The sequence below is a fragment of the Rhamphochromis longiceps genome, linkage group LG2 (genome assembly GCF_057381845.1).
Source record: "Rhamphochromis longiceps isolate RC_006_pf linkage group LG2, R_longiceps_female_GT1.1, whole genome shotgun sequence".
Classification (NCBI taxonomy): domain Eukaryota; kingdom Metazoa; phylum Chordata; class Actinopteri; order Cichliformes; family Cichlidae; genus Rhamphochromis; species Rhamphochromis longiceps.
Window position 1 is genome coordinate 24842860 of NC_140558.1, and position 21197 is coordinate 24864056.

The 21197-nt window shown below is 43.0% G+C and overlaps 2 protein-coding genes across 3 annotated transcripts; one reads left to right on the forward strand and one right to left on the reverse strand.

The window, feature by feature from the left end:
* Positions 1-299: 299 nt before the first annotated feature.
* On the reverse strand, positions 300-11103 carry pld7 (phospholipase D family, member 7). 2 transcript variants are annotated; one of them, XM_085419514.1, is made up of 12 exons: positions 10742-11103; positions 10159-10260; positions 6868-7764; positions 6469-6656; positions 6180-6360; positions 5962-6076; positions 5747-5874; positions 4985-5188; positions 3748-3887; positions 3268-3433; positions 3073-3172; positions 300-778 (listed from the first exon to the last, which is right to left on the reverse strand). In XM_085419514.1, the coding sequence occupies exons 1-12, from the start codon at positions 10850-10852 to the stop codon at positions 582-584; spliced, it is 2529 nt and encodes an 842-aa protein (XP_085275640.1). In that variant the 5' UTR covers positions 10853-11103; the 3' UTR covers positions 300-581. The 2 variants fall into 2 exon arrangements, with proteins under 2 accessions (XP_085275640.1, XP_085275641.1); XM_085419515.1 differs by lacking the exon at positions 10742-11103 and adding an exon at positions 10448-10707.
* A 20-nt stretch (positions 11104-11123) lies between these two features.
* Positions 11124-20212, forward strand: gpr137 (G protein-coupled receptor 137). The gene is made up of 8 exons (XM_085419517.1): positions 11124-11260; positions 12516-12992; positions 16125-16159; positions 16269-16509; positions 17306-17455; positions 17551-17676; positions 18248-18366; positions 18481-20212. Exons 2-8 carry the CDS (start codon positions 12612-12614, stop codon positions 18575-18577), a joined length of 1149 nt encoding a protein of 382 aa, XP_085275643.1. The 5' UTR covers positions 11124-11260; positions 12516-12611; the 3' UTR covers positions 18578-20212.
* The last annotated feature ends 985 nt before the right edge of the window (positions 20213-21197 follow it).

Consider the following 21197-nt stretch of genomic DNA (forward strand, 5'->3'; position numbering starts at 1 on the left):
TGTTTGAAATGGCTGCAGGTGAAAGCTTGTATGTAATACCAAGCTAATTGTTTTGAAACTGCAATAGGTCACCTTTAACTTTGTGGAACACCATTATGATTTTGTAGCTGATTTCACACAATCATCATTATAATAAAATGATTCTATGTTGATGGTTTAAAAGTGTGCAACGAGTTGGAATATTACTGCTGTGCTGACAGCTCTCAGTTTATAAAATAACACGTGTTGGTTATGTAGTATTCAGACTTTTTCTGTTGTAAAAGTTCAGATTTTGTAAGAAAATCCAGAGAAAAGACGTCTTAAAGGTCTCCAGAATGTTGTTTTATTTATAATGTAACACACTTGTCACATCTGTCAGCATATTTCAGCTGCTGACAGAATATTAAAAACACCACAGAGAAATTAAAAAAAAAACAAAATAATGTGCTCTGAAAACGCAACTATATACAGAAAAAAGGCAGCTAGTCGGTAAACTGCAATAAAACAAACAGCCAGCGGATTCTGCATAGATGCAATAAAGTTCAAGTAGTAGCAGCAAGAAAGCATACAGCTCTTCTAAATGCGATGCGCTTTTGATTCCCTCAATGGCGCGGGCACACGTCCACGTCTTCAACGGGGAGCGTGGAGGCGTACTCAGACCCCCAGTCTCTGAGGAACAGCTCCTCTGCTTGGCTCTGCAGAGTCTGCTGGCCCGGTTTAACAGCAGAGCCCGTCTGGTTCACCACCAAGCCCACGCCAGCCGTGAACGCAAAGTAGTTTTCTGACCAGTTGGACGTCCCTGTGAAGAGAAGCAGTTTAACAAGCTGGACCACAGGAGACTCTGGGTGAGAGCTACAGTCTCCATTTATCGAATGCTTTTCTATACTTTCTGTCACACGTACACAAGTTTAAAACAATGTGATCAGACAGTTTTTTACTCTTAGATCTGTATGTTGTGACAGAGATTGGAAATACCTAATATGGTCATTTTAGAAGCCCCGCCCACCTGGTGTTTAAACCGTGGAGGATGGCTTTACAAGGAGAGCAGCTAAAACAATTAGAGGATGAAGCGCTGCACTAAGACTCAATATGTGATGAACAGTGTTGAGTAAGTAACTTTAAATTAGTAACTTAGTTACATTACTAGTTACTTCTATCAAAAGTAACTCAGTTACTTCAAGTTACTTTCAGAGTAACTAGTTACTAGGGAAAGTAACTTTGGTTTAACTCAGAATTCTCTTGTTAATGTGTTGCTTCCGTAACTGGATACCCAGCCAGACTGCCAGTCTTCTAGCTTGCTTACTTGCCACAAGTGCACTGTGCCACCTACCAATAGAAAGGAAAAAAATAATGTGCACACTTCCACGAGAGAAATCCCACGCCTGATTCTATCCTAGCCATTCTATCCTCGCTTTTTACATCCAACACAAAAACTGCAGTCGTGTTGCTTTCGATTGTACTCAGAACTCGGAAATTCTGCCTTCTGAATAGGAAGATGTAGGCAACACCAGACTGCAGATGAGCTGCATACAGAGCTGGACTGGGACAAAAAAAAATCGTCCCGGGGAATTTGACTAGAGACCGGCCCACCATTATAGGAAAAATCATAAAGCCTTTGAATGAAAATAAACACTGTTGTGACAGTGATGTACACTGTTCTGATGGTATATATGTATCAATCTATCAATCGTTTGTTGTAAGACTCAGATAATTATTTTTTTAAAAGTGAGACATTTTAAATGAGAATAAGAAAAAAAAGTATTTCCCCTCTCCCTTTTAATGCCCTACATGGACCCCAGGCAACACTTTGCTAGACCCGCCCCTGCACAGTTACCAGCTGTCAGCTAAGTAACAAAAAGGATCCTGGTGTTATTTGTCTCTCAGAAACAGTTCATAACTTCCCTTCAACTCATTCATGTCACCTTAAAGGTAAACCTGTTTCTCCATCACAGCTCTGATGATTCAGTAAGGACATCTCCTGGTTTCATCTTCATGTTTCCCTCTCACCACATAACCAAACCATATCATGACCAGCAGATTTACAGCTGTGGCTCCAGCAAACATCAGCTGATACTAGAAATTAATATTAAATAAATTCTAACAACAGCTGATCAAGCTTAAACGTGCTGCTGTTGTTTAGCGCGACATGGGTTCCTCTTTCTGGCGCAAAGTGGGCGATAAACAAACAAGAGACAAAAGCCGATCAGCTGATCATTGATCAATTTCATGATTGAAGTAGAAACAGGAGAGGGAGGGTGAGAGAATGAGAGAAGAAGAGGCAGCTGTGCAGCAAAGACAGAATAAATCCAGCTTTGTGTCTTTTTCATTGTAGCTGAAGTCCGGGACAAACTGTGTTTCTTTTCACCTAAATACGAAACGCGTAATATTTTCTCTGAATACGAGACGATTCCGTTTTTTACAGGACGGTTGGCAACTCTAATAATTAACCTTATGAACAAAATAAAGTTCAACATCAGTAACATAGCACCACCCAGCTGTATAGAAACTCCGTCATGCTAGCTAGCACGCAGTACGAAAAAGTCAGCATAACAAAAATAAACTCAACCTAAACTTGGTTCATATCTGACCCAGATGGACTGCAGGTTATAACTTCTTACCTGAAGTTCAGTTCACCTGACACTCTCGGACCAGCAGCCGCTTCGGGTCTCTCCTCTTGCCTCCCCTTTCCTTCATCCACCTGCTGCCCTCCACCACTTGCTAATGTTATTGAATCTGTGGAAACTCCGCGATAGCCACCACACGAAGTAACGAGTAACGACCCTATCTAAATCCCAGTAACGCGTTCCTGGTTTTGGCATAATAACTAGTTACCGTGCTCGTTACCACAATAATAACGTAGTGACTGTAACGCGTTACTTAATAACGCGTTAGTCCCAACACTGGTGATGAATGCAAAGCTACTTTTGGAAAGTTCAAGAACAGAAACAGAGCTGAAATTGAGTATAATCGTTCCACTTTACAGACATTACCTACTAAATGTTAAAAGCTGGACACCTTATGCTGTTAAATTTTGCCTTTCACAGTTCAAAGGAGCTAAAAAGTGTTAAAATGTAGCCAGTGCTGGCAGCATACCTATATAGACCACTCTGTCTGTAACCATGTACTTGGCATGGTTGACTCGTGCAAAGGGAATCTTCTTCTGCTCTGCTGTTGAAGGCACTGTAAAGATTTTCTACAGATCATACAAAAAACGTTGCTTTAGAATCCGCCATGTCATCGGTGACTTAAAACGTTTCATGAAAAGAAAAATCAAATCTTCAAACGTACCACGTCAATGTCGCACGTCAGTGGATGCCTCCTGAGCACCTGCAGGGACTGCAGGAAGATGAACATGTCAGGAGAAGAATGCTCCCAGCAGCTGACCAGCAGTTGGACTCGCACGCCTCTGGTGCACGCCGCAGCACGCAGGGCCGTGTCGATGGCGGGCCAGAACCTGAAAATGAGAGACCAGGACATACTTTAAAGCTCTACAGCTTCCACAAGACACATCAGCACTTTTACTGTTTGATGCAGGCAGGTAGAAGCAGAACGAGCAAATTTCTTCCTCCTGAAATGCTCTCTGAGCGTGTGTACTTGATCTTAATGAGAGGCTGCTTTGTAAGCCAATCTTTTACCTTTTTAGTAAGTCGACATAACATTTTTTAACAGCATAACAGTAATTTCTGATTGTGTCTTGCATTAAGGTTGACTGACTTAAGAATCGCTATTAAATGACATGAACAGTGCAGCTGTGTGAGTGGAGTGTACCTGAGTGGCTCCGTGAACTGAGACAGTGGAAGGAAGTCCATGACAGAGATGTAAACGAATCCCTGAGCATCGTTGATGACAGACAGAATAGTGGACAGATCGTCAGAGCGGCCACGGGCTGAGATTTGTGGAGGGGCGCTCTGCAGAAAACAGACACAGCAGAAGCAATGATGATCAACAGAGCCAACACAGGAGGAAGAAAAGCCTGTGACAGCTGAGTGATGTCCTTATCTTGAGATTGGAATGGTGCAAAAGCAGTTTCAGACAAACATACAAATGTTGTTTTTTAGCTTTACACCAAAACATATTCAGGGCATAGTTACATTATGAAGATGATTTTATTTCAGGGGGCTAAACCAAAGTAAAAGTCCCAGAGTGCAATTGGTGTTTCTGTGAACCCACAACATGCAGCTAAAGGAGCTCTGGATACAAGAGCTCTATGAAACCTACACTTTTTTTTACATTCTTACAAAAAAAATAGTGCCCTGGTGATTGCAGACTCCTTTTTCATGGTAAAGAAAACCCGAAAGCACATCAGTCTTAGAGGGGTAAGCACAGAAGTAAGCATATCATTATCCAAGTCGAACATAAGAGGAATCTTGCAGAGAGTTCAGTACACCATGCAAACCAGCTATCGTAACAAAGACAGAAAGGGGAGATTAGACACAAACATCTACAAAAATCTGAACGAGCCCCAGAAATCCTGGTCCAGCATTCTCTGGACGAGGGAAGCTCAGATCAGCCTGCAACCGAAGGACAAAAGAAAAGAAACTGGAAGAGAAGATAAAACCACAGAGAAGGCTTGGAATGGTTTATGATCTGAAGTATGATGGCATGAACAGGGATGGCTTCCCGTGGCACTGGGCCACTAATGTGTATTCATGATGTAAAAGAAGGCAGTTAAAGACGCACCATCTGTACAGATTTAGAAAAGAACAGCAAATTAAAATAATAATGAACAAAGATGTTGGTTTTAATGTTTCTCTCACTGACTAAAAGACTCCAAACAAACCACAGACAGCAGCTGTTTGTCTTTTTTGTTTATTCCTGATCAAATGTTAGGATATTCCCATTCGTTCAGTGTTGGGAATAAATCTGTTTGTCATTGAGCATTTAGTATGATGACGTAACATAGACTCATCTGCCTGTGTCTATAAAACAAATAGCAATCGATGCAACACAGTTCCTGTAAAATGACAGCAGAACTCAAAAGGATTCCTCCTGAAAGGATACTCACAGAGAGGTAGACCTGAGCAGGGACCCCGTTGAACTTCAGATGCAGGGGCTTCTGGGAACTCGACAGGGCAGAGAGGCGAGCGGGCCAGTACGGAGGCAGGGAACCGTTTATCACACCGCCGATGCTCCAATACACCCCAAAGATCCGAAAGGCATCCTGAGCCAGGCAGCTGCAGTCCTCCACTGACAGACCCACCTCCTTCACCTTTGTTCAAGAGAGTCCACAGTCTGCATTAGCTCTGACACAGCACAGCCACTGTGCTAGTATGCACGATGTGTGGGCTGATACAGGGATGTAATTACTTCTTCTAAAGGGAAATGTATCATTTTCAGGTTTTAAAGCTGGACTCTGTATTTTTATTCATGGACTCCAGTAAAGCAGCTTTGCACAGTTCATGCTGGGCTTTGGTGTAGCTGCTCTTTTAGGGCCTCTCCCAGTTTACGTCTAACTGGCTGCCCCTCACCAACAGAGGGTTTAAATCAGCAGCTGAGCGGGGCTTCTGTGCCCATTGACAGAGCTGACCATATTAGAAATATTTCTTCTCTATGACAGCACAGAGGAAACAAAAACCATGAGACATCAGTCCTGCACTCTGTTGACACTAATGTACTTAAGCTGGGACGGATCTGTCTCCCTGCCCCACTTAAAAATGTTGTGTGGAGACTTCTTACTTGACATTACCCGACTAAAAACAGGGGGATTAGTGAGGATATCCATCTCTTATACAACCTATATATAATAGTTTAGGAGTTTGCACCATACCTGGCTTAGAGAGCGCCAGTCCATGTTAGCACTGCCCACATAGAAGTGCTTTTGGTCAACCACCCACAGCTTGGTGTGGACGATGCCTCCAGTAACGGCTTTGAGGTCCACCTCTCTGACCTCTGCACCTGCAACGGAAAAACAAAATAGCATGGGAAATTAATGCTGAAATTCCTTAAACGTCCTATTCTGAAACACAAACCTGGCACTCTTACCTGTCCCAGCCAGGTCGGCTGTGTCGTGATTTGACTGTTGGGGGGCGTTGACAGCGATCTGGAGCTTTACACCTTTGGATTCAAGTTTCATCAGCTGCTCAAAGACCTTTCTTCCCTGAGAATCATGCGAGGCCATTAGCTCAGAGGCTTAAAGCTTCAGGTACAACCATCTGATGTGCCGCATTGTGAGACCTGAGTGTGCAGGTGGTTGTGCTCACCTGAGAGTCTGAGGATTCGTGCGAGCCCAGATCGCTGTCCCGCAGTGTGAAATAAAAAGCGGCGATGTGGACTGAGCTGTTGGCTCTGTCCAGCAGGTGCAGCCAGCTGTCTGCGATGCTCTTTCTGGACGAGGGGGAAGACTGGTAGAGACCGACAGGAATGCTTTCCACCAGGTGCACTCTGAACAACAAGGACCACATTCAGCAGTACATTAGTTAATCCTGACAGGTGAATATAATATTTCTGACATAAATAACTCAAAAATATCCAGTTGCTGATATCATTTACCGACAGTCAGTGCTACAGGGCTCTGGTAACAATCCAAAGCCCTCCAGCCAGTGCAGCTCCAGCTGAGCCGTGAGCTGGGACACGGACATGGGAAGCCCGTAGTGCCACACGTGGTGAGAGAACCCTCCGAGAAGCAGCAAGGTGGTGCTCAGGAAGCAGAAGAGGGTAAAACTGGGACATCCTGACCTCTGAAGGATGATAAGGGGAGAATTTATACACTCCAACAGGCTACATCACACTCACAGCTTAAGCATAGCATAGCATACTGTGATGCATACCAAAGCTGCTACTGCAGGGAGTGGTAGAATTCTGAAGAATTCCTAAATATGCCTCAGCTGAGACGATCAAGGAAACAGACGCCAGTGGAAGCTCTCAGTCTCAAACAGTGACATAACTCACCTTGGCTGACTTGGTTGCTTTCACTTTAGCGGGCGTCTTTGGTGCTGCAGCAGCGTCTGAGTCGGGATCTGCTTTTTTCTCTTCGAGCTTTGGGAACTTTGACTGGCTTATGAGTGGTTTACGATCCTCCTTCACTTCCTCTGATCTCTCACCAGCCAACTCATCCTCACATTCAGCTTCTGATGAAGATATACTGTCCCTCAAACCAGCTGTGTTCAGTGGCTCTGTCTCCCATGGAGGTTCTTCGTCCATTATAGCTTCCACTTGGCTGTCCTCAGGTGCTTGAAAGATCTCTGCAGACTTTTCAGAGTCTCCAGATGGAGTGAGGAGAATCCTGTCTTTAACTGCGGGGTCGTACGTCTCCGCTGGCTCCTCCCAGGGTATCTTGCTGGGGAAGCTCTCGCGTGGCAGATGTGTTGTAGGCCCATCTGGGGTGGTTTCTGAGGTTTTGCTCTTGACTTGCTCTGATCTGAGAGCAGGCCGGGGGCTTGCAGTCAGAAGAGGGGAGTGAACAGGTTGAGCAGCAATCAGAGGGCCGTGAGCTGTCGCAAGAGCCACTTCTGTCCTGCTGAATGTAGAAGGAGCCTCGAAGCCAATTTTGGGGGTGTGGAACAATGGCGCGGGGAGCGCTGTTTCTCTGGGATCAGGCGGCTTGGACTTTGAAGTTTCCAGACTTCCAAGTTTCTCAGGAGGCTGAGCATGGACTGGAGTGTCCTTTCTGGGAACCGGCAGCTCCGTGCTCTGACTGGCTCCAGCGGGTCGCTTCTGGAAAGTTGGGATTCTGGAGACTGGTTTCCCACCTTTGCGGTTCATGTCTTCTTTCTCCTCGAGGTCTTTTTTCAAACTCTTTTCGTCAGCTTGGAGACGGTCCAGCACAACACTGCAATCCTTCAGATCCTGAGGAAGATGAAATATCTGTTATAAATCTGTGTAATCATGTAGCACACACACACACACACACACACATGAAGCAGGGATTCTGAATAGCTTCATGGCACACACCAAAGGAAACGTAACACCTACGGCTATCTAAAAAGCTAGCAGTGAATCACTGAGAGACTTTTCCAGTCTTAGTCTTCCTGCTCCCGCTGGCTCCCGTCAACATCAAAGCTCCCACACTGACTAGCTACACCCATTTAAAGCAGCTCTCCTGACTGGTGCGTGGCTGCTGTTGACTTGTTAATATTTGTTTACCTGCATGACACGAGCCTTACCGTGGCTACAGCATTGTTTGACCTGATATTCTCATGGCAGTCAGTGCTCAACATTAGCCTTGCTCTGCTCCACCTCTGCCTGCTCATTTTCATAAATACACTGACAGCCCAGTGGTCCAAAAGTGGGCGTGGCCACTCTACAGGTCACATTTTATGGATGCTACATTAACTTGCCAGTAAAATATATAGCAGTGCCCCCTACAAACAAACAAACACTTAGATACGTACCTGCGTTTCCAAACATACTTCATATTACACCCGTCAGCCACAACATTGAAACCCCTGCACTGATTTTAATGGGTCACTTCATTGCACTGGGTCATTGCATTAATGTAAACGATACTTTGATACACTGTTGAAAGCCAAGCACATTTGCAAAACATGTTCAGGAACAGCCGCCAGGCTCCCCAGATCTACACTTCCAGAAAGATCCTCACTTATTAAAGACAATGAAGACAATGTCAAACCATATATGCATTCCCGTATAGTAAGTGAGACCTGGTGCTAAAGTGACCCAGCTGTAGTTAATCAGTGTCACCCATTTCATGAAAACTGGCACATTATGAAACAAAACAACCTCCCCAAACTGTTGAGAACAGAAACTGTAAAACAATCACGCCTGGAAGAACGTTTCTGTCTTAAACAAACAGCAATTTGTCTCCTCCCTTTTATCAAAAGAGCTGACGATGCACAAGTGGTAAAGACACGTTTTTAAAATGTGCTGCTGGCATCAGCATCATCATGCATCTTAATGATAATAATAATAATAAATTTTATTTATGAGCGCCTTTCAAGTCACCCAAGGACACTTTACAATAGGATAAAACACTTAGTAAAACAATGGCAGAATAAGAACAATAAAATAAAGCACAAGATAAAATGAACAAACAGTGGATTCACAGTGAATATGCAGATTTGAACAGATGAGTTTTGTTCTGCTAATCCAGTTTAGGGTCACAGTTGGGTAGGAGCCAATCCCAACTGTGAAAGGGTGAGAGACAGGGTACACCCTGGACTGGTTGCCAGTCTATGTGGCAAGGCTCACACACAGAGACAGAACAGATTTGCACTCATATTTGCAACTACGGCCAATTAACCCAACATGCATGTCCGAGTATCCAGAGAGACCCCAGGCTTCAGCTTTTGCAGATATATTTGAACCCAGCAAGTTTCATGTTTTACAGTTGCCTTTATTTTAATTACAGAAATACTCTACTATTCTGCAATATTCATTTACTTTAAATTCAACTGTATTCATATAATCATCACAGCAACAGTCACCTCAAGGTGCATTATACTGGGGTCTTCTCTCTACAATAATACAGGGAGAACCCCAACAATTAGTCGACCCCCTATGAGCAAGCACTTGGCAACAGTGGGAAGGAAAAACTCCCTTTTAACAGGATGAAAATTCCAGCAGACCCAGGCTCAGGGAGGGGCAGCTTCTCTGGTTGGTGGTAAGCATGCTGCTGAAGAGAGCCAGAGACTAATAATAACTAAAGATTAAATGCAGAATGGTTTATAAACACAGGTTGAGTGAAGAAAAAACACTTGGTGCACCGTGGCCCCCAGCAGCGGACGCCCATTGCAGTGTAACTAAGGGAGGGTTCGGGGGTCACCTGATCCAGGCATAACTATTAGCTTTATCAGAGGGAATGTTTTATAGAGTTTTAAGGAACCACAAGAATGCCAGCTGTCTGAGAACAAAGTGCTCTTTTGGGGTGATATGAGATATTTAAGAGAGAGATGAAAATAGATATAAGCCAGTATTGATTGTGACTATTCAATCTTCTGTTTATTACTAAATAAGCAACAGCTCTCTTCTCTGCCAGCAGGGCAAAGGAGGTTGAGACATTTCCGCACTGGCCTGCCAGTATTTCCCGGAAGCGGTTTTATGCAGCTGCAATGACACAAAGCAGGATATTTATACTGCAGGGCTGTGCAAATAGGAGCTCTGCCACACCCAGGAGGCCTCACAGGTGGCTCTGCTTTGCTCCCTCCCCCCACATCATGCGTGCACAGAACAATATCTGAAAGTGAGAGAAAGGGGGGTGTTTGTAGGTGAATTATAGCCTACCGTCAGATCTGCCTCCTCAGCAGCTTCCTCCTCCAGCTCAGCCTCACGTCTCTCCATCTCCTCCTGGAGCAGGACAAGCTCAGAGTCTGACTCGTCTGACTCCTGACAGGAGATATCGGTAACACCGTTAACGTTAACAAGCGATGGAATAAAGCACTAGTTGCTGCGTGCACTCTGCATTAAGTGTGTTAACCATTAAAGTAACAGAAAAGGGGAAGGAAATAATATGAAAGGTATTTTTTTGTTATTAACCACATATAAACATCCTAAGCTAGTTAAAAAAACTTACCATGATTAGAGACCTTTAACTAAGTTTTGGCTCGCACGCGGAGTTAGCTAAAACAATGCTAGCCGCTTAAGCAAATATTTATTGCGGTAAAAAAAAAAAAACTAAAGCAGTAAAGTTGGATGACTTAAGAGCAGTACGGCCTCTTTATAATCCTCGCTTAAGTATTCTACACGTATTAGCCAACTAACGTCTTCGCCGTTGACGTTAGCCAGTGAGCTACGTGGCCCACGATGAAGTTTGCAGCAGCGGAGGAAGAGGAGGCGGAAAGGAAAGGCTGAGTAATAGAAATCCCACCTCGTACGTAGCTCTCTCCTGCCTGCTCCTGGAGCTTCTCCTGGCTGTCGACGTCGGCAACTGTACCTCGCCGGGGCGGAGGGACTTTCTGGATCGCAGTACCATGGGCATCCTGGAGCACTTTTTTTTTTTTAATAATGCAGCACCTTCGTGACTCGAGGCTTAACGGACGCTGCGGAGCGTTAACAGCGGGCTCGTTTGTCTGCGGTGCCGAGGAGAGCTCAGCGACACACCCGCTAAAGCTACGCTTCAGTTGATTTTTTGGGATATACTCACATTTATTAAAAACAAATCGATTGGGTCGTGTAAACAATCTTTAAATTGATTTGAATGCACCTACCTTCACGCCATACGTAAACAACAAATTGAAAAAACCGCGATTTCCTGTCTTCGCTGATTGGCGGTTGAAATCAAAACTGTGGCTCCTCCCACAAGTCTTGACTCACGTCACACAATGCGGAAACCAAAAAGGGATTACCGTCGTCGGCTGCACATCCCAGGAGTCCTTGCTCGCGAAAGGTAAGCGCTGTCTTTGTTGTTAATAAATTATTGCGGGTGTCTTGCGTGTTTTATGGTTCTAATGAGGAAGCAGACGGCCTCTGACCGCTGGCAGTAGCAACACTTCACATTAGCGCTGGCTCACAGTTACTTTCAGTTAGCCTGGCTGTGGCTGAAGACCCTGAGCGGAACAGCCGGTTGTTTATGCTTTTGTAAAGCTCAAAGGAACCTCAAGAGCATAAAAGCAAATCAATTACATAACGGAAGTGTGACAGAATGTGGCCGATTGTTGCTGTTACTGTGTTATGCTGCTTTAATGTTCTGCTGTTATCATTAATAACAACTGCATGACTGATTGAAAAGATATAGTTTTGTGGAAATCGGATTCGATTTTTCTTTCGAGGTTAGATATTTTATATCACAGTACTACAATATGAATCAAAGGCTTGGACACTACTGACCACACAGGCCACTACTTGGTCGACTGATCTACTTTGCAGTATGTTGTTCTGAAAACCGAGGAAAAAATCATCTTCCCATTGAACTTTTTTGTGTTTTTCTGCCTCTTTGAAGCTAAAATAGAAAGAAAGTGTACTTTATTGGTCCCCGTGGGGAAAATCCCTCTCTGCATTTAACCCATTCACTCAGTGAAGCAGTGGGCAGCCGCTGGGCGCCCGGGGAGCAGTGTGTAGGGACGGTACCTTGCTCAGGGTAGTTGTTCAGGGGAATCGAACCCCCGACCTTCCGATCATGGGGCCACCACTCTACCTACTGAGCTATCCCTGCCCTGTAGGCAGGAAAACACATGAGATATTAATGGAAAGCCCAGGATGTCCTCTATTAAGTACATCAGGACTTAGTAGGGTAGCTCAAATAATCAAAAGATGTAGACCAAAAACAAATGTCTATTACAGAGGACATAAATGAATAAGCTAGTTCTCAGGAGGATATATTTATTTCTTTTTCCTCGTAATGATTTCTGTTACAAGCACAGTAGTTGTAAACGTGCCTGCATGTCACCTGAGGCAAGTGATTTGGAGAGGGCCTGTTATCACATGAGAACGCTGCGTGTGATAACATGCAGTGTTCTCATCATTCTTCTTGATCAAACAGCCCACACAAAAGGATGGAGGTGTATTTTAGGCCACTGTCCTACTGTGTGAAGGGATATGATCAAGGTACACAGGGGTGACACTGAGGATAGGTTCTCTGATCACATTTGTGTTATCAAGATTGTTTTTTTCCCCATCTTCTAACTTCTTGTTTTTTCATTCAGGTCTCATGTAATCCCCTCTGACAGAGAAGATAAGCTTTGGTTCTCTAATGATGATGATGATGACAATGCCAGCTATTTAATCACATCAGTAGTCCAATGGAAGCCCCAGTTACAGCCACCCCTCCTGCCAACTCCTCCAATTCGCCATCCCCGGCCCCCCTGCGTCCTGCTGTCGCCCCCTCGGTCCAGCTTAGCTTTACCGTCCTCTACACCACTTTGTACGCCGGGCTCTTTGTGGTGGTGTACGTGCAGCTGTGGCTCCTCTACATCTATGGACACAAGCGATGGAGCTACCAGAGCGGCTTCCTGTACCTCTGTCTGCTGTGGGCTGCCCTTCGCACCACCTTGTTCTCTTTTTACTTCCATGATGCCCTGCAAGCCAACCACCTCCCCGTTGCAGTGTTCTGGCTCCTCTACTGCTTCCCCGTTTGCCTGCAGTTTTTCACTCTCAGCCTCATTAACCTGTACTTCACTCAGGTAAGGTTGAAGGGATGTGGATGGGGAAACGTTCTTAAAAATCTTGTGTCATTTAGAAAATGTTGCTCAGAATGTAAAAAGAGTTGCTCTGGTACAGCCGTGGTGATAAAAGCACAAATAAAACTAGTCAGAGGAAAACACAAGAGCCCCTTACAGTGGATCATGTGTCCTCAGCTACAGCGCCACATTTTTTTTCCAACAATATCTTTATTATTTTTTACATTTTAATGACTTGCAAACAGTCCAACATTCTAAATACTACATGAACATACACTCCTCTCAGACAGCAAAAAGAAAGCAACAAAGTCGTCAGATTTGTCACTCCGTTAAAGGCCTAAATTTGTCATTATCCCAAATCAAATGTCATTGCCCTCAGTCCTCGTCCTCCTCAGATAATACAAATCCTTCTACAAAATTTACAAATGGTCTCCACACCTTCTCAAAAACATCCAATTTCCTTTTCAGTATACATGTTATCCGCTCCAATGGCAAAGCCACCATCATTTGTGTTATCCACTGTGTGATACTCGGTTCCCTTGTTTTTTTCCATTTTAGTGTGATTAATCTTTTTGCTTGTAACAAACCCATATCAATAAACATTCTGTCACTTTTTGTGTACCTCATGTTTTCTGGGTACAATCCCAGAATAAGGAAGCCAGGATCCAAAACAACCTCTTTGGATAATATTTGTTTGATAGTCTGTGTTACTGCAGCCCAAAAGGATCCTATCTTCCTGCAATCCCAAATACAATGCCAAAAGTTACCTTTATCTTCATTACATTTATTATAAGTGTCTGGAATATTAGAGTTGTACTTATTTAATTTTACCGGAGTAACATATATTCGCATTAACCATTTGTATTGCAACAACCTTAGTCTAGAATTAATAGTTTGTTTATGAGCTTTTGCGCAAACTAATGCCCATTGTTCCGTGGATATGTCCTTCTTTAAATCATTTTTCCAGGCGTTCAACCTTCCCAACGAATTGTCAGATGTTTTGGACCTAATCAATTTATATATTTCTGATATTGCCCCTTTTTTTGAACTGCTTTTGCTAATTATGTCTTCCAATTCTGATTTTGGTGGTTTGGTGCAGGTATTATTTTGATTTGCTCGAATGTAACTTCTAATTTGGAGATATTTGAAAAATTGCTTTCTATCTATATTATATTTATGTCTAAGCATATCAAAGGAAATATCTTGAGAATCTGTTGCATACAAATCTTGGATTTTTTGTAGTCCTTTAATTGACCATTGTCTAAAAACTTTATCCTCTCTTCCTGGTCTGAAATCCTGGTTTCCCCACATCGGTGTAAACTGTGACAATACAACAGGTTCCTTCATATATCTTTTTACACCATACAACACTTGGACCATGTTCTTTACCATTGGATTTTTTGCCTTTTTAATCAAGTTTATTGCTGTGTCTGAGAAAAAATATAAAGGTAAAGGTGGATACATCTGTCCACTATCTCTGTTATTTCTTTAGAAAGTCTTTCATAGTCATTTTCCACGATCTCACTTAATTTGGGCGAAATCATTATTCCTAAGTACATAAAGTCCTTTACTGTCTTAAAATGAGATGTTACTATGGGTGGGTTTTTCCTTTCTTCTTCATTTAGTAATAAAACGGATGATTTAGATTTGTTAATGACATACCTGATATTTGACCAAACTCCCCTATCAATCTAAGCAGAGCAGGTATAGATTCTGTTATTTTAGAGAGATATACTATTACATCGTCTGCGTACAACGAAATCCTATGTTCTACTTCATTTACCATAATTCCTGTCAATGATAAACTCGAACGTACGGCTATAGCTAATATAAACAACAGTGGGCTTATCGGTGAGCCTTGTGGACATCCCCGTTTCACCCTTATTAGTTTAGAGATATTTTTGTTTGTCAAGATTTCAGCAGTTGGATTTGAGTGTAATAATTGTATCCATCTTCAAAACACATCTCCATAACCAAATCTAGTCAGAACATCAAAAAGATAAGGCCACTCGACCCTATTGAATGCTTTTTCAGCATCCAGTGAGAGTAAGGCCCTCTCTGAAGAATTGTTTAGTCCGTTTATAATGTTAAAGACTTTTCTTACATTATGTAGACCTTGGCGCCCCAATATGAAACCGTTTTGATCTCTTTGAATTACTGAGGGGAGAATATCTTGCAGACGTGTTGCTAGTATTTTACCTAACACCTTAAAATCAGAATTAAGTAAGCTTATCGGCCTCAAATTTTCACATTCATTACTCGGTTTTCCTGGTTTAGGTAACAAAATGATTAGTGATCCTGTTACTGATTTAGGGAGACTTCCTTTGCTTAATGATTCCTGATACATTTCCAATAGCGGTTTCATTAATTTACTTTTAAATTTTTTATAAAAATCAATTGGGAATCCATCTGGTCCAGCTTTTTTACCTGATCTCATATTGTTAATTGCCCTGCTTATTTCCTCTTCGATGATTTCTGCATCTAATTGTTGTTTTACATCGTCAGCGATAGTAGGAATATTTATTTTATCCAGAAACGCATTTCTGGAGTTTTGATCTGATCTATCCTGGGATTCATAAAGTTTTTCATAATAGTTTCTAAACTCCTTGTTTATTTCAGTCGGATCCATTATCATTTCCCCTTTGTTGTTTATAATCGACGTTATATTTTTCTGCACTTCCAATTGTTTAATTTGCCATGCCAATATTTTTCCAGGTTTCTCTCCTTGTTCATAAAAAGACTGATTTAATCTCAAAATGTTCGAAGCTGCTCTATCTCAGCGCCACATTTTTATTCTTGGTCTTTACATGATTCACAATTCAAAATAACCACTGTTCATTTTAAACTGGAGCCTGGTGCAGCCGTTCAAGTAATCTACTGTGAAACATGATGTTGTAGCTCCTTTCCCTTTCACGCAACTTCCTTCTAATTGATCGTATTAAAAAAAAGGCTAACAGCTCTTGTGACTATTATGCTCGTGCCACAGACTTCAAAGAAGTATAACAGGACTGACTACTCGGCTGTGTTACCTGCAGTTCTGCCCCCATCAGATCTTAATCAAGCCTGTTGTGTTTTGAGCAGGATGCATTCTTTGTGTCTTTATGTTTATGTGGGTGTCTTTGTGTCTTTGTGCAGGTATTAGTGAAAGTGAGAGAAGTGGACAGAGGGCTGTAAGTTTTACATCATTTTCCTGTTGTTAAATCTAGAAAAGCGCCTCGTTACGTTATTGTTATGAGCCCTAATCGTCCCGATTGGACCCCCTGTATGTATGTTCCTCAGGTGGGCAGCAAGGTGTTTGTATGGTGCGCTGAACGCCATCTTCTTCTGTGTCAACGTGGTGTGCGCTGCACTCGGGGAACGAACCAGCGATGGCGAGAGGGGAGAGCGCACCTGGAATCTAGTCCTGGTTCGAGTTGTGGTCAACGACTTGCTCTTCATCCTGGAAGCAGTGCTGCTGGCCTCCACGCTGTTGCTCCTGACCCGACACTCGCGGTCCGCCAGCATCCACCTGATCAGCAGGGTGTGTTCAACGTTGTTCCCCAGAGAGAAAAATAGGGATATGCTAATCTTGCACTCACTATTGACTTCACTGCACTGGAGTTTATACTCAACGAACAATGCATCTGCAGCTCAGATGTGTCTAGACAAGCTAGCTGTTTAAGAAAGGAAATCTCGTGGTATCTACTCAAAGTATGTCAGTATCAGCATCAAACATGAAGAAGTGGTACTGAGCCAGCCCTGATGAACCGAGCCAAGTTTAACAGCAGCACACGCATGATTAAACTCATGTTTAGTCCTGAGCTGCTTGGAAAAACAATGCGTGTCATGTCTCCAGTCTGAGAAGATCACGGGACTGACATCACTTTGACATCATCGGGGTTATCTCAGCTTGAGCTGCTACACTACATATCTCCAACAGATCGTTTTAGGTGTTGCGTTAAAGGCAGCGAGGCTCCTTTTTAGCTACACAAAAGACATTTCCTCAGGTGAGAGGTGAGACGTCTTCACGAGAGCCTACAAAGAAGTCCAGTTACCTTCAGCTCAAGTGCTTAAAACTACCAGAACCTGGATCACAGACAACCTGCACCAATGTCTGTAACAGATCTGTGTAATAAGCACTGAGATGCATTATGGGAACTGTAGGATCCAACATTACTTGAGTGATATAATGGATGAAAGCAATGTTGAGCATAGCCAGAAAAAAAATGTGATGCTGGACACAGAAAAGCCAGGATACTACCATAAAGAGCGATGGGGATGTCTGTATTTTGACAGTACTCCAGGCTAACTTTGTTTTTATTTTTTAACCTGACCAGGGGACCACAGTGTGGCGTACAGCAGCACTGGGAGGAGCAGTGATCTTCCTGTTTGCCAGCAGAGCCTGCTACAACCTGACCGTCCTGTTTCTGTCCCAGAAGTATCGGGTGGAGTCCTTTAACTATGATTGGTATAATGTCTCTGACCAGGTAAGGATCCAGTACCAAAGCCTTCATGTCTGCTTAACAACTTTGGACAATTAAGGTGCCCCTAAAGAGCACTTTCTGCACTTACTTGTTTTAAGGCGGACTTGGAGAGTGAACTCGGCGACAGGGACTACCTGGTCTTCGGTGCCATTCTCTTCATGTGGGAGCTGCTTCCAACTGGCCTCCTCATCCTTATCTTCAGAGTTCGCCGGCCTGCTCAAGAGGTAAATCTAGTGGATGTGAAAGTAATGTCCCGAACTAAAAATCTACTAATGACACCTGAGACTGTATTAAATACAATTATTTACTGCTTTATTACTCAAAAAAATAGTGCAAAATCACAACAGCAGTCGCCTCAAGGTGCTTTATATTGGAAGGTAAAGACCCTACAGTAATATAGAGAAACCGCCAACAATCATATGACCCCCTGTGAGCAAGAACTTGGCAACAGTGGGAAGGAAAAACTCCCTTTTAACAGGAAGAACCCTCTGGTAGACCGGGCTCAGAGTGGCAGCCATCTGCTGTGACCGGTTGGGTTCAAAAGTGGGAGACAGAACAGAAGACACGCTGTGGAAGAGATCCAGAGATTAATTATAACTAATGCTCTTCCTCCCATTCTACTTTTAAGTAACCACAGAACCTAAAAGTAAGCCCGCAGACTGAGAGCGAAGTGCTCTAATGGGGTGATATGGTACACTGAGGTTTTTAAGATAACATAGGGCCCGATTATTCAAGACCTTGTGTGTAGGGAAAAGGATTTTTAATTCGAAACATTATTTCATCTCATTCTCACAGAACAGCATCATGGCTATAAACAACAGGGTCCTGCCTCGGCCGTACTTCTTTGACGACCCTCAAGGCAGCGATGAGGACATACCCGCTCCATGGGCCAATGGTTCAAATTCAAACATAAGGTACAAGCACCACAAAATCTGATACACGCAGGTCATTACCTTAAAGCTGATCACAGGGTTTCAGAAGTGTGAGAAGAGCTCTCATCTTCTTCTTTTCTTGCTTTTTCCCCACAGCTGGTACGGATCAGAGACCGCGCCGCTCCTATTTGCCAACAATCCTCCAGACCAGAACCACCAGCACCACACTCTGTATTCCACTCCTCAAAACTGACCCCCCCCCCTCCCCGAGTTCTTGTTTCCTTGATGACATTTATCTCAAAGACAAGCCGCTCTCTCTCCTAGACACACTCACAGCCAGTAGTCCCTCACTGTGTGAGCAAATTTGCACTGAAAAGTCTCAGGAAATCATCACCAAACAGTGAATATGCACCTTCTATTTTTCTAAAGAGACTGTATTTAAAAAGTTCTTCCTCATTTAAAGGGAACAAGCTATGTAGAAACAGACCAAACTGACTTAAACTGGCCAGTACTGCTCTCTCATGAAGATCATACTGAGCTACAGCCACAGGTTGACTTCACACACATGCCATTGTTCAATTTTGGAGAGACCCTTGCCATTTCCAAAGAAGAGGATGGCACACGCGGCCTCATTTGCATTCCTGTCGGTGTGATGTCGATGCTAAGTTCAGTGAAGTTAAACAGCGACTTTTTTTTTTTACAGGCTCACATGTGATCGTTTGTCTTGTAGACAGACTGTTTCTTTTTGGTATTTGCAGCTAAGTACTGTTTTAAGACCAGGGATGTCCTTGGCCTGTACACTGCTGCTGGTATAGTTTTCTTTCATCTTTTTTAAAGGCCAGTGTTTGCTCCCATGTCTGTAAAAAGTTGCATCGTTTAAATATTTCTAAGTTGACTGAAGTCCTTATTGGATCTCTAAGTTTAACTTATTTTATAACTGTGGGTCTACCTGTAATTAGAGTTGGAAATCAAACGCGACTCACCCTTTGCGACTTTTATGCAAAAAAAACAACTTCCTCATAGTCTGTCACTCACCTGTGGTTTGGACTTATCCACGTGACAGGTATGTACTGTCCATGCTACGGACCAATAACAACATCAGAATAAACCTGCTGGGCATGTTGCTGAGCAGAAAATCTATGTGGTAGAAATTCTGTATCTACAGTGGTGCTGTTATGCATTTTAGCCCTGTTACTGTGAAGGGTATGTGACTCGCTCTTTGAAATTCAGGACTCCTTTTGTCTTTTATGTAATTGTTGACTGATAAAAAATAATAATCTAAAAAGACTCACTGTGCCACATGCATTACTTAGTGCTTCAGTGTAAGGGTCCGCAACTGCTTTGGGGTTTTCATCACAAATATCAAGTCCACTAAGTCTGAAAACATGACCAACACCTAACTAAAGATGCATGTTAAATAATTCTTCCATTAATTATCTGGATGAATATTGACCATGGACTGTATGAAAAAGAAAACAAAGCTGCAGATGAGTTTGGAAAGTGGAGTCAGCATTAAAGTGTTTTAAAACCTGCATTCTTTTTAATGGCCAGCAGGGGGCGATGACAATGGCTGTCAAAAAGATGTTCTGAAGTCTTGGAAAATGGCCCTCTGATCATTTTTGGGCTCAGTGACTAGTTTCAGCTAATAGACTAAAACATGAAATTAATTTAGTAAATTATTGGTCCTAGTAGTAGAGCTGGATGGATCAATCCAAATATCTATACTATTAATACCAGTGCTGATATGGTTATTGGATTGATACTAGCACAATAGGATCAATACTTTATTTCTAGAGTCCCAGAACCTCGAGTAATGTCACTGACATGTGTCATCATGGCATGATGGGTTGCTGTTTTAAAAAATGTTATAATCTTATTCCCTTAATAAATGGAACCATTTGACCTGCACTGGAGCAGACTGGGTTTGCAATGATGCAGATGTTTCCCAGTACAAAGTAAAACCAGGGTTAACCCCAAATTTATCTGGATAAGCCAAAATTCTGCTTTGTAGTGCAGGCCTCTGGTTTCAAACCACCAAGACGTGAAACCAAACGCTTCAAGCAGCACTTTACAAGCTGATGTGTGATAGTACAGCAGCCATCTTTCGTATACAGTCTGTGCCTAACATCTATAGATAATGACTGGACACAATACCAGTGTTGTTAAACCTTCAGTCACTGTTATATCGTACATTGTAGGAAAAGAATAAATGCCTGACAAGAGTTTGCAGTTGTACAACACACCAACTGCACATAAAGGACAAGTGAACCTTAAGATGCAGTGCTGACATCCGAGTTTTTCCTCAATGATTCTGGCTAATGCCCGACTTTCAGATACCAGAAACACGAAAACATTTTAGCCTGATTGAACTCAGCGTTAAAAGAAATGTTGTGCAGTAGTTCTGTCTAGGGATGGGTACCGGTATCCGGTGCCATGATGGCACCGGTTCTGACATAAACGGCAGTAACCAGACCGAAAAGCAGCGCACATTTCGGTGCTTTTTTTTTCCTGAGCTGTGATACACTTTAGATTCTAGCCAATCATTTTACGTTTCCGAGGATAGTAGGCGGGTCCAGGTACGTACGTTCTTTTAGAGCAGAGCTACAGATTAAAAATGCCCAAGGCAAAGCGGTCAAAAGTCTGGCTGTACTTCACAGCAAAAGATGCAAACTCAGCAGCCTGTAACAAGTGCTTTAAGCTGATACTGTGATATTGTCAAAGGAGGTAACACCTCAAATCCGATGAAACACGTGGCGACGCATAACGTTTTTTTAAAAGCCGAGAAATGCTTGCTGCAAGACCTCACACCAAGCACATCTACTGTGGGTGTGATGCCTGTTATCGACCCGGAGTTAGCAACATCCCCCAAAAAC

Coding starts and splice junctions, on each gene's coding strand:
- pld7 (XM_085419514.1), bottom strand. CDS start 10,852: ATGCCCATGGTACTGCGATCCAGAAAGTCCCTCCGCCCCGGCGAGGTA. Junction 5,875..5,961: donor AGCCGACCTGGCTGGGACAG/GTAAGAGTGCCA, acceptor TTTCCGTTGCAG/GTGCAGAGGTCAGAGAGGTG. Junction 3,434..3,747: donor CAGTTCACGGAGCCACTCAG/GTACACTCCACT, acceptor TCTCATTTTCAG/GTTCTGGCCCGCCATCGACA.
- gpr137 (XM_085419517.1), top strand. CDS start 12,612: ATGGAAGCCCCAGTTACAGCCACCCCTCCTGCCAACTCCTCCAATTCG. Junction 17,456..17,550: donor GGTATAATGTCTCTGACCAG/GTAAGGATCCAG, acceptor ACTTGTTTTAAG/GCGGACTTGGAGAGTGAACT. Junction 18,367..18,480: donor GGTTCAAATTCAAACATAAG/GTACAAGCACCA, acceptor TTTTCCCCACAG/CTGGTACGGATCAGAGACCG.